General features: G+C 40.3%; 1 protein-coding gene across 2 annotated transcripts in view; it reads right to left on the minus strand.

The window, feature by feature from the left end:
• The window catches only part of wwp2 (WW domain containing E3 ubiquitin protein ligase 2), a 63,108-nt gene that overhangs the window by 36,046 nt on the left and 14,686 nt on the right, over positions 1 to 12,376 (minus strand). For both annotated transcript variants that reach the window (XM_042411746.1, XM_042411747.1), the window contains exons 6-9: positions 10,009 to 10,087; positions 7,142 to 7,305; positions 5,084 to 5,327; positions 662 to 751 (exon numbers count right to left, since the gene is read on the minus strand). In XM_042411746.1, coding sequence (XP_042267680.1) covers positions 662 to 751; positions 5,084 to 5,327; positions 7,142 to 7,305; positions 10,009 to 10,087 — 577 coding nt within the window. The remainder of the gene's footprint in view (positions 1 to 661; positions 752 to 5,083; positions 5,328 to 7,141; positions 7,306 to 10,008; positions 10,088 to 12,376) is intronic.

The raw sequence follows: 12,376 nt of genomic DNA on the forward strand, positions 1-12,376 counted from the left end.
TTTTATCCATGGTTTGAGACAAAGAACAAGCCTTTGTTGTTCATACGAAGAAAAGATAGTTTCAAGGCAAATCAATAACAAGAGCAAAGATGTTTTAGCAATTTTGTAGGCTGGCTCACAGCTATAACAGGCTTGATAATTTAAGTTTCATTTCCTGTGGCAACAGCTACAAACTGGAGGTTGACAAGTCTTGTAACATTAATATGTTATTTACAAAATGAAACTGTTATCAGTCTGTCTGCTGCTGAAACGACTGCATTTAAATCTGTTACTGAGACTCTCTGCATTGATGTATGCTATTTGCTTGACTGTTTGCCATATATTTATAGGTTTTTATTACATTCACTGTCTGCCATCCACAACAATCAGCCTTCCACAAAGGGGAAAGTTTTCTCTAAACTAAGTTTTTCTTTTTTTTTCTTTTTTAAAGAGTATTTCCAAGGATTTTGCCTTTTGAAAGTTGACAATAGCTACAAGAATCATGGGGAGAAAAAAGGGTGATGACATTTATCACATCCCCCGCAGGAATCATTGAGATTTCATGGTACATTGTCACCTCAAAGTCTAGTTCTGGAGATTAAAAAACTGTATAAACTTATTTAGTTTTAACCAAATACAGGTCTTCCACTAAATTCTACATGCTGCACCTCTAAAGACATACCCTGGTGGAAGTGGTCTCTCCCAAGTTGTGGTTTTGGTGTTGTGGTCGACGTAGTACACTCTGCCATGAGGCAACACCCTCTGCTCCCAGCTAAACAGAGAGAGACAAAAAACACAAATATACATTTATTTCTACACTGCACACATTGTCAGTTATAGAAACATCCGTTTTCAAAGATTTCAGCATAAATGTACAGTAATCACAAAGCTGAAGACCTGTCCACAAATACATAATTATTTAGAGGAAAGGGAGTGTGCCACACTAGCAGTTCTGTATTTAGTAGTGTGTGACCAACAGACACACAGAGGATTATTGATGCCATGAACCCAGAAGACAAACTAGCTCTTTGAATGTTTTAATCACCTGCAATCATTTGCTTATTTGAGCCATTCTATTGGGTCCATTTAGTTTCCTTAAAGGGGATATATTATGCTTTTTGTGATTTTCTGTTATTAAGATTCCAAAGCTTTAGGTGAATGTATGGAGAAATACTCCCTGCAAGTCAAATTCCAGGGCTTCAACCTGCCTTAAACGCTTAATTTGGGGCATTTTTTTCTCCCTTGCCAACAAGCTGATGTTGGATTGACATGCATGCCTATAAACGGCCATTCGTAGCCTTTGTTGCCAAGGTTGTTGCTAAGGTTATTCAATTTGTTGTTCACGTTGTGCACTCTCATATTTTGGATCAGATTTTGGCTCCAACATGTATGGATGTATTTGAGAAGTTGACATTTTGGTAAAGAACAACAAAAAGTAGTGAAATCCTGCCACTATAGTTTGTTCCATGGTTTGTTGAGACACCTGAAGTCTCCCAAGACACAATTTCCAGAAGCTAACCAATCAGCACAGAGGGCGGCCTTAAAGAGACAGGAGCTAAAACGGTCTGTTTCAGACAAAGGATGAACTGAGGGGCTGCGTAAAGGGTCAGTATGAGTTAAATAAGGAATTTTTGAACTGTAAACCATGCAAAGACATTCCAGTAGAGCCCCAGAATATAAATATAGACCTGGAAATGTACATGATATGTCCCCTTTTAATACTCTTTGCAATGATAAATATAACACATCTGTCTTTGGTACAATTTATTCTTCTTATATATTCTTGTGTTTTGCTTTGGCAAGACACTGTTGTATTTTATTTCAATGAAGTTCAATTGAACAGTACACACAAGTCAATGGACACATCTACAGTGTAAATTACCATTTCAATCACCAGAGATAGACGCTAGTATTTTTAGGCACTGGCCCCACAGGCCACCAAGCCCCTAAATTTGGTGGTCAAAGTACATTTTTGGGGGCCCAAATGTAAACTAATGTAAAAACAATACAGAGAAGGCAATTTAACGCAACTTAACATGGTCTTCTTTAACTGTGACACTTCAATGAATAAAAATAATTGAATATACCATATAAATAAAAGAAGCTGACAAAGAAAAAACTTGAAAGAAACCATATTTATTTACATTTATTTATGTTTTAAAGCCATATTTATGACACTGATATATTGTTATTATAAGTGTTGATAAATAGAAATGATGTTCATGGTTGGCTGTGGGAAAGCCTACGTCTTTACTTTTTAGGGAAGTGATGTTGGTGATGTTTCTCCAAAGCAACCAAATTTGCTGCAGTCCCACAATACACTCTTCCACTCAACCAGAGCAGATCAAGAACCATCTCCATCAACTGGGTCTAGTCTCTCCTCTAGCTTGAACTTCTTGTTTCAAGTCCACATCAGACCACACCACGCACCAATCCATCATTATCTAGGGCGTACCTTTCACTGCCTCCAACTTAGGTACAATCAGTGGTAAGCTTAGCAGTGCTGACACCTTTTCTGAACAACTGAATAGTAACCATTCACCTCCTACCCTTTTGAAATGACACTGTGTATATCGTTTTTGCCACTGCACCAACTACGACTGACTTTTCCGCATACAGCAAGTGAAGACGCATCACAAGTGAGTTGAATGGCTTGTCTTGTCATCTTTGTAGAAAGAAAAACGTGGCTCCATCACACGGTTATCAGCTCTGCATAGTACTATCATTGATGTATGATTCAAAGTCTATTATCACGACATTATTGCTTTTAGTTATAAATTCCACAACTATCCTGTCTCTTCAACAGGAATCAAAGGGAAGATGCAGCAGAACGTGCAGTGAGCGACATGAACATGAGCTTCAGGGAGATAGATTATTTAGATCCCTTAGACATCAGTTTTGCACCACCCAGCACCACCTCGCCTTCCGGCTCAGGATCTGGTTCTGGCTGTGGCTCAGAAGCTCCCTTGAAGATACTCCAAGAGGATGGGCTGCAAAGAAGTGGCTGGTGTACGAATCAAAGCTCATGGAACTTTTTAAAACATGCAGCAGAGAAGAAAGAAGTGGCTCCAAACAAATTCACCTGCTTTAAGGGCTCTCAAAAACAGCTGTGATGGACAAAAACAGCTCCTTCAAGACTTGAAGCAGATGGCACGCTTCAAGCACACTGGTATGCCTTGTTTACAGAGTCAAATGTGTTTCATTCAAGTTCACCTGTTTTGTTCTCCTTGAGCAAGATTTCTGTTTTGGGTTAGACACTTACCGGTATAATGAGAATAGACCGGAAGAAGCATAACGTAAACAAAAAGGTCCATCTCTGTAGGGATCCTTTCCATAATATTATCAGACACTTATAATAAAAATCTGAGCCTGTCTGTGGCAAAAACAAGCACTTTTAGTGGACATATATTGTCGGGGCGCAATTGCCCAAAAGGATTATGTTGCAGCCTGTTTTGCAGCTGCTGGCTGACATGCTCTCGCTTAATACTGGACCAATTTAAAAAACTCTTCTCCCCATCAGTCACTAAGACAAACAATAGAGTCAAGCTTGAAAAATATCTAGGTTTCCCGTTAAAGTTGGTTAATGCCTTCTTCATTTTACATGTCATTACTTCTTGTGTTTTTAGATGTTTCTGAATCTTCAAACGTACTTATTATTTCCAGGTTTACATGAAAATATTAGAGATTTTCAATGTGGTCTCACAATGTTGGACCCCACTGTATATTATTGGTTTTCTAAGAATATAACGTTAAAGGATAATTGATCATAAATGCACATGAGGTGCTGCTGATATTTTACTTTTTAGACTGAGACTTGCAGCTTTTATATGATCAAATCTCTGACAGTATCACAGCACCACCAGTTGGGGGAGCTAGGTGTTACCTTTTCCTGCTTTATCTGCCTACAAGCCCTTACAGAGGGCAAACATTACTAAGCAGCCGCTCTCCACCGTGTATTAAAGCAAGATGGCAGCTGTTGTTGAGAATGTTGTCAAACTTTAAGTTTTGGGACTTTTCTACACCCTTTTACACCTGGTTAGGTGACAGACACCGTGACCAAGCTGTTGACAGCTTATCGGTAGCTAGCCGGCGACAAATGCTGTTCACTGTTTGCGTAGAATGTTGAACTAAAAGGTGCGAAAGAATCGGGATGTTTGTGGAACTGTAACGTTGTGTTGGCGAAGGGTCATAGTATGGGGATAAAACTTGGTGGCCACAGGGGGCCACATACATGGAATATTTGGTGGCCACAGAGGAACTTTTTGTGGCCACAAGCCACCAAAAGGGGGCGATGGTTAAAGTCAAACCCTGATCACACCCATTTTGGTCATCTCACATTGGGCTAATTCAGCTGATAACAGACATTTTGACTTGTTGAAGCAGACAAAGCACATTTGTACTTAATGACATAGTCACAATGGCTGCTGTCTTTGGTCAAAAGTCAAGTAGTTGACCATCTCTGGGTAAAAATAATCTCACTATTGAAAGTACATATTAAGGCAATTCAATTGAGAGGCAATTCAACTTTTCTGTCTTTGTACATTCAATGCCAGTAATTTTGGAAATAGAAGAGAGAGAATGAAGAAATGCATGAAGAAGCAATAAGTGAAGTAATTTATAACTGCAAGAGGCAATACAGCAACTAGACTGTTTATTACTGTGTGTAGTCATGGGGGATGCGAAGGAAATTAAAAGTGTTATTTTGGGTGGATTCTCATATTTCTCACAGTAAAACTAAAATTTTCATGTCACATTTACTTATGTGAGTCTTATGAACCTTTGGGCCTGACTCTGCCTACATGCTTGTCAAGCTTCCAGAGTCTCAGCATGAAATGTGCAGCTGATTCTTAATGAATGTTTTGAGTTTTAAATTTTATATGGCTGCTATAACATCACAATCGTGAAAAGGGTTTCCACTGTTTGAAAATGCACATGAATCTTATAAGAAATTTGGTTAACATGTCTACATTTTGTTTAAAAAATACACTTTTTAAAAATACATGTTACTTTTTACGATTGCACAGCATTTGTAGAGCTGATATACGTCTTTGAAGCATCAAACTCAATCAGATCAAGTTGTGGGCAGAGTGGGAGATGTTCTTACCCAGCCGGGAGCGTGTCTGAAGCGGACTCTGTGCCACTGTTGTTGGCCTGCTCAGTGCTGGAGGTGGCAGAGGGGCCGGGTTCCGCTGGGGTGACCGAACCCAGGGCGTCCTGACCTGGAGAGGGGCTACTGCTGTTGCTGCTGGCGGCTGGAGATCGGCCTGACGGAGAGGATGGAGGAGGCGTGTGACGGGCCACGCCGCCACGACTGTTCTCCAGCCCGTTGGATGTCAACTCAACTTTATCTGAGAGATGATACGGGAGGGGGGGGTGTTAGCATGAGGGTTCTAGTGTTTATGAGTTATCGCAGCTGATTTTAGTTTGGTGGTTATATGAATGCAGGATACTCCCTATTTCACAGTTCATCATTTTCATTTTCTAGTCATAACTAGTACACTGCATGCGTATGCTACTGAGAGGGTCTGACATCTGGGACATGTTGGCTGGCTGCTAAACATTATTTCATTCTAGTGAGCTGTGAAAACAAACCCAGAGGACAAACAGTAAACAAGAAAATTGTTACAGAGGATTCACATTTGCAAGTTTAAGCAATGATCATGGTTGGCAGAGCTCTGCACTCCAGTGACAAACCTCTACTTATTTATTTTCTATGTAAAACTACACTTCATTATCCATATTAAAGGTTCTGTAAGTAGGAATCAGAAATTCCTTCTCATTAGTGACATCTGTGGACGTTAAATGAGCTGCAGTCTACATCCTGGTGCTCGCTTACACTTAAATAAAGAGATGAATAAATAAAAGATCTCCAACGCTGTGTTTTGCACCATGTTTCAGCAAAGCATCTCTCACTCCCAGTCAGTCAGCCCCCTCTGTTTTATGTATGTGCGCTCGCTTGGTCACACACAAACACACATACACAGAGGCTCCTGCTGCGCTGTGGCCGCTGGCCGGAGAGAACCAAGCCGCAGCACCCAACTCGCTCAAATATGCGTTAATCAACCACCCGCACCAGTCCCGACCCGCAAATCGCAAATCTGTGCTTGTTACAACCTTTGGACTACCAACAGGAAAAATAAAAGGGGTAAACTATGTTCTGCTATCATTCTGGAGCTTGTTTTCTGCTCCTTTGTTGAGGAAATAATGTTGTTTTAGCTGTGTGTGCTCAAGTAGGCGACTTGTCATTACAGGGGTTTTTGTTGTGAAATGTGTAGTGGTTGACGTAGGCAGCTAGCTGTCTCATTAGCTGGAGAGCTAATATCTTCAGGGTGTTTCTACTCGGATAGCACCGTTTCTGTTGTGTTGTTATGCCGGTCGTTTGTTGATGTTAGCGGGAGAGAAGTAAGGCACTCGGAAGTGTGCAAAGACGTCACTTCTGTTGGATTTTTGCGGAAACCTGAGTCCTTCACATAGAAATCAGTCCACAGGCTGTTACAGACAACCAAGAAAGTCTGGGAAGGTCTCATTTTTTACTATCCATTCACTCATTGGCAATAAAAAACGATTAATACATGTGAATTGCTTCACAATTCTACATATAGAACCTTTAAAATAGATATAAAATACTCATAACTTTGTTGAAAAGGTTTAGACTGACATAATAATATTTGTTAATATAGGAAAGCAGTTATTACCCAGCATCACACTCTGCCACAGCAGATATTATACAGTTTGTGTGAATACATTCTGTGCAAATGTCGGAAGCAAAACAGCTGGATTAAGATTTGATTAAATGCTATCAAACCCTATCCTTATTTATGGTTGATCAATATCGTAACCATGCATTATGGAAGACATTAACTTTAAAGAGTCTGATGACAGATTTTAACTTCACATAAATATGAATGAGTAATTCAGATAATTCAGCATTTGGTAAAGTAATTGAGTCACTACTAATAACACCCTGAATAAACTTTTTTTTTTTTTACCCTGAGGGGACATATTGTGGTTATTTCTGTCTTTTAGTGCTCCTTTAAAAATATCTGCACAAATTGCGATCAGCAGCTTCAATCCATTTAACATCAGAATCAGCTTTAACAAACGTATCCGAGTCCAGTTTGTGTGCATCGAACAAATAAGGTGAGCAGATGTTTTCGTATACCTGCGCTGCTTCCAGGGCTGCCGTGACTCTTGGAGGACCGACGGCGAGCAGACGAGCCCGGGCCGGGGATCTGTTCCTCATTCAGCTCCCCATTAGTCAAAGAGATCCCTCTGGAGCACCCTGGAGAGCCGCCCTGCGAACCCCCCACTGAGTGCCTGTTAGTCCTGCTCAGAGACAGAAAGACAGAGAGAGAAAAGGAGATGTGGAGCAGAAGTGGGCAGAAAGTGAAAGAAAAGGAGATGGAGAGAAAAGGTAGGGGGGAGGGTGAGAGGGAGGTGAGTGATGACAAAGAAACATTAACATTTAGACTTAAGTGTAAGAAGTTTAGACTTAGTAAAAAGAAAAAGTGTCTATTGTCTGTAACTTGTTCTTTGACTGTCCACTTCCTGACAATCACCCCACTGCTTTGTTTTGACAACTTATGATTAGACCTATTGATGTTCCTGACTCATGGGAATAGGGCTGGCATATGTACAGGTGTGTATACGAGCAAAACCAGCACACACACACACAAACGAACACACACACACACACACACAGAGGTGTCGGCTACTTTTCCTCTCTGAACACCCTCATATTTTCCTAACGCTAAATTTAACTTTGCTTTTCCGACAAGAACTTTTATACAAAGAAAACATGTTGGCTTTCCCTCCCCGGGACCAAGGAATGCTGAGGCCTAGCTTGGACGGCGATCAACAGAAAACCGGATTCAGAGCTGCGCTCAGTTGTTTATTTGCCACAATAAGGAGAAGAAGAAGCAACCGAGGAAGGAAGCAACAATTTGACACTGACAACTGGCGTGAATGTAAATCCTGATGAATGTGTTTGTGTGTGGGCACCGAGTCCCTCGTCATGGGAGAGCGCCAACAACAGACATCCCTTCACCTCCTCTTCTCTGACGGTGGCGTCCGTTTGAACACAACTGGATGGAGATGTTGACTGCTTCTCCATGACAGCGGCGGTTTAGGCTCTTGGCTGAACTGTGTTTAATGCCCCCCTACAATGTTTAGAGGGAAATACCATCTGACCCCATGCACTCTCGCCGCAAAGCTTTGAAATAAATGCAGTCTGCTCCACTATTTATTATCCCACTACCATTCTAGCCAGTGAGAGCAGTGTCTGAAACCACATTCAGGGGGGAATAACATGCTGGCACTCTGCATAAGTGCTTCAGTCGACCATACTGACATAGGCCTCCTTCACTCGATCCGCTTCTTTTCTTTCTTCCATTTATTTTGAGTACAATTATGCCTCGGGTTTATGATTTTCATATAAGCGCTTTGCAAACAGTATTTTAGAGAAAGGTTACGCAAGTTTATTATTGTGCTATTATTCTTATTATTACACCACAATGTCTGCAGAGATTTGAAACCAGAAGAACAGTGAACTTTGCTTGATTTAGATGCTTAAGAAGTGTGTGTTTGTGCGTGTTTAAGCAGTGGTTTTAGACACAAATCATGAACTTACTTAAAGTTGGTCGAGCCCTACGTCCCATGTTATCCATATTTCTCTCTGTGTTCTCTAAATGTCCCAATGAGAGTGTAAACAGTTGCCTCATTAATTATGTGGCCCTTGCTGTGTGCCTCTGCTCTTTCTCCCTGAAGGTTCTGGTTTCATAAACATGTATTTATTTCTTAATTTCAGGGAAGTGCTTAAATATGCTGTGGGAAGCCACAACAGCATCAGTGTTTTAACAATAAGTGTGGATGTGAACAACTACTTAAAAATATGAATCCAGTCCAGTCATGGACAAAACTTCAGAGAAGGCATGCCAGCACTGTCAGAGTCACTTACTGCTCTGCCTTTTCTCAGTAAATTGCTACATGCTGAAATTATAGCTTTGTATTTCACAAAGTCTTTCTAATTTATTCTATGTAGGAGGTCACAATAAAAAGATCTGTGTGCATGTTTAAGTGGATGCATGTTGGGAGGTGATTGCTTGAGAGGATTTGTATTTATTTTCTGATTTTTCGCATCTTCATCCACAAAAAGGGGTGCCTGACAGATGAAGTTTGGGAACCATTGTTCTGAACATTTGCACTGTAACTGGTGGCTTTTTGATTCTGACTTACAGGAAGAGATTTATTTTACTTTTATAGCAGCAGCAACAGCATTTTCTTTGGAATAAACAGAGGAAGGGCTGGGAAGTATTTTGCCACCAAAATATTCACCTAAAAAAGAAATTGGCTATAAAGAAACAGATCTCTCAGAGTAACGCAAGGACATATATGCTACTGATATATATATGCTGTAAAGTAAAGCTGCTGTCATGAAGCAAATCAATGTTGCCTGTTTAAGATGAGAGGTGATGATGAGGAGCGATGCACATGTAGCCTCCTCAACCCATAAACAATTGTGTATGACGTCTACAGAATAGCAAAATATCTACATTTCATTATTAACTGAATGACACAAGGTAATGAGAGCAGGAAACTGTTATTGGATATAAAAATAATTAATAGTAGAAATAAGAATAGAGCAAATGTTAAAATTATGGAGCCGGACTGGTGAATTGTGTCCATAAACAGAGCTGAAAACTATCAACACACAAAGCTTTGTCAGATTCTTAGTCTTGTGTATGTGTTATCTGATGAAACATTATCATTTTGTTTATCTCCTTCACATGAGGGGCCAGGCCCGCTTCCCCTTTTTACCAACTGGTATGAAAATTTAATCAGCTTATCCACTTCTCATAAATAACTTTCCACACAGCATCTGCAAACCCACTTAGATAATATGAGGGTATACAAAACGTACCAAATACATAAAGACATCTGTGTTTTATCTCTGCAGCATCAAGGGGACTGTATCAGTGCTCACACACTCTATCTGAGTGTGTGTGTGTGTGGGTGTGTGTTTGTTCTGACCTGCTGTGAGATCCAGCAGTACTGGGAGTCTCTTCACTCTGTGTCCTCCTCAGGTTGGGTCTATCTGACTGTAGTATCTCTGCAACAAAAACACATAAGATCATCATTGTACAGACATACTGTAGATAACCAGCTGTCATTAACAACACACAAACACAATGTCAATCAGGGAGAGAGCAAAGTAATGTCTGCCTCACTTATATCAGCTCACATCCATAATTAAATGACTTCCACTTTGGTACAGTGTAAAAGTGTAAGATGCAGTGGTGACTAGTTTAGACAGTTTAGAAGAGAATCCCTGACTACACAAAAAATAAGTCTACTTTTATATGTAGTCAAAAGCTGTTTACATTCTGCTAAAGAAACAACAGATGATGAAATTTTGGATACTTCGCAGGACAAAATGTTATTTTTTAAAACTTTTTTTTTTTTAAGAAGAAGAAAGAGGACTGAATTTCATGGAAATCCATCCAATAGTTGTCAAGACATGTCACTAAAAAGCAAAAATGTCAACATGTCAAGTCAATTTTATCAATGTAGCCCAGAATCACAAATTTGCCTCAAAGGGCTTTACAATCTGTACAGCATACCAACACCCTTCTATCTTTGAACCCTCAGCTTCATGGCGGCGCTACAGTGGAAAGTCAGGTTTCGTCCTCTGGGGACGTACAGTAACAGCAGCATCAGGAGTCTCTCCCTGGGGCTTTTATTGTCACATTACTCTCACACTGAACTCTGTGGAGGTTGAATACAATCCTGAGCTGTGCAGAAAATGAGAAAATGCACTCAGCTCAGCTTAGGGACACTTTATTTATATAAAAAAAAACTCTTCAATAATGAAATCCATATATACTTCAGACATGTGGCAATGGAAGTACAGTTGGTGGTTTAATGGAAACCATTCATCCTTGTATGTTACTGTGTAGTCTGTGCTGGTGTGTGTATAGTGGTATGTGGTCTTAGTGGTGTGAGGGAATGTGTGACCATACACTCAGTCCCGACTGTGACTGAAAACCACAGGCCTATAACACGCTTTTCATTAACACTCACTTTCTCCTTCACACACACACACACACACACACACCTTCCTATGTGTGAGATACGCTTGCAACCTAAAACAGTGTGTATGTTTACATACTGGACATATACTGTATATCCTGCTATTCAAAGTAAAGCAAACAGGTAATCTCACGGACTCACTCTCTCACAAACACACACACATGCACGCGCGCACACGCACACACACACACACACACACACACACACACACACACACACACACACACAGTCCTGTTTTGTGGCTATGAAAGGGCTTCTTGTGAGCGGACCCAATGGACATACAGAAAAATAAACAGGGTCTTGAGGAGAAACCATTGTGTCATAACCTGCTCACCGAGTACATCACCCCCTCCCTGTTAATGGCTCAAGCATAATTACTGGTCTGGTGTGTGTCTATGCATGAGCACACGTGTCTGTATGACGCCGTGTAAAACTGAATTTCTAGTCATTGACCATCTTAAGACCCAAAAACATCTCAATGACTAAACTACATTAAAAACAAGGGTGGGCACATTTGACTTCAGTAGCTGCTGTGGATAGTTTGGACTCTTTAGTTTTACTTGCGTAACCCTGGTTCTCTGAGTAGCTTCATATGTTATCAATCTATCTATAATTTTGTCAACCTGTTTTTCCATATTGTAATTTGTACTATCTGGTTCTATTCTGTACACACACATCTATTGCATGTCTGTCCGTCCTGGAACAGGGATCCTTCCTCTGTTGCTCTTCCTGAGGTTTCTTCCAGTTTTTCCTTATTTGAATTGAGTCTAAGGACAGAGGATGTTGTGTGCTGTATAGATTGTGAAACCCTTGAGGCAAATCTGTGATTTGTGATATTGGGTTATATAAATGAAAATTGTTAGTCGATTGTAATCAAAACATTGTCACATTGAATAATGCTTCATCCTGTGCAGCATATATTGGAGAATAAGATACAACCAACTGTTTTCTTAAAAAGGAAAAAGTAATGTCACATAGGTCAGAGATCATTTACTTACAGTTTAAATGATGTCTTACCAGGAAAAACACTTTTTTCATCTAGCAGTAACGCTCTTATTGGCAGTATTTCTGTCTCATACAGTCAACAACAAGTTTACAACATACCACATGTTAATGTACATTATGAGTCTAACATGATGTGTCCCGGATGATAAGTGTTAGTCACTGGTGTGTCTGTGCTGTGGTGCACATGTGGCTTCTGCGTCTGCGGGATACGAGTTGCGTATACGTGGAGTGCATGTGTGTGCATCTTGCGTTTACAAAGTGTGTCAATATTCTCAGAGTTGAAATCTAGCTGCTGTGGCTTCTG

This window comes from Thunnus maccoyii, chromosome 5, assembly GCF_910596095.1.
Source record: "Thunnus maccoyii chromosome 5, fThuMac1.1, whole genome shotgun sequence".
NCBI classification, from domain to species: Eukaryota; Metazoa; Chordata; class Actinopteri; order Scombriformes; family Scombridae; genus Thunnus; species Thunnus maccoyii.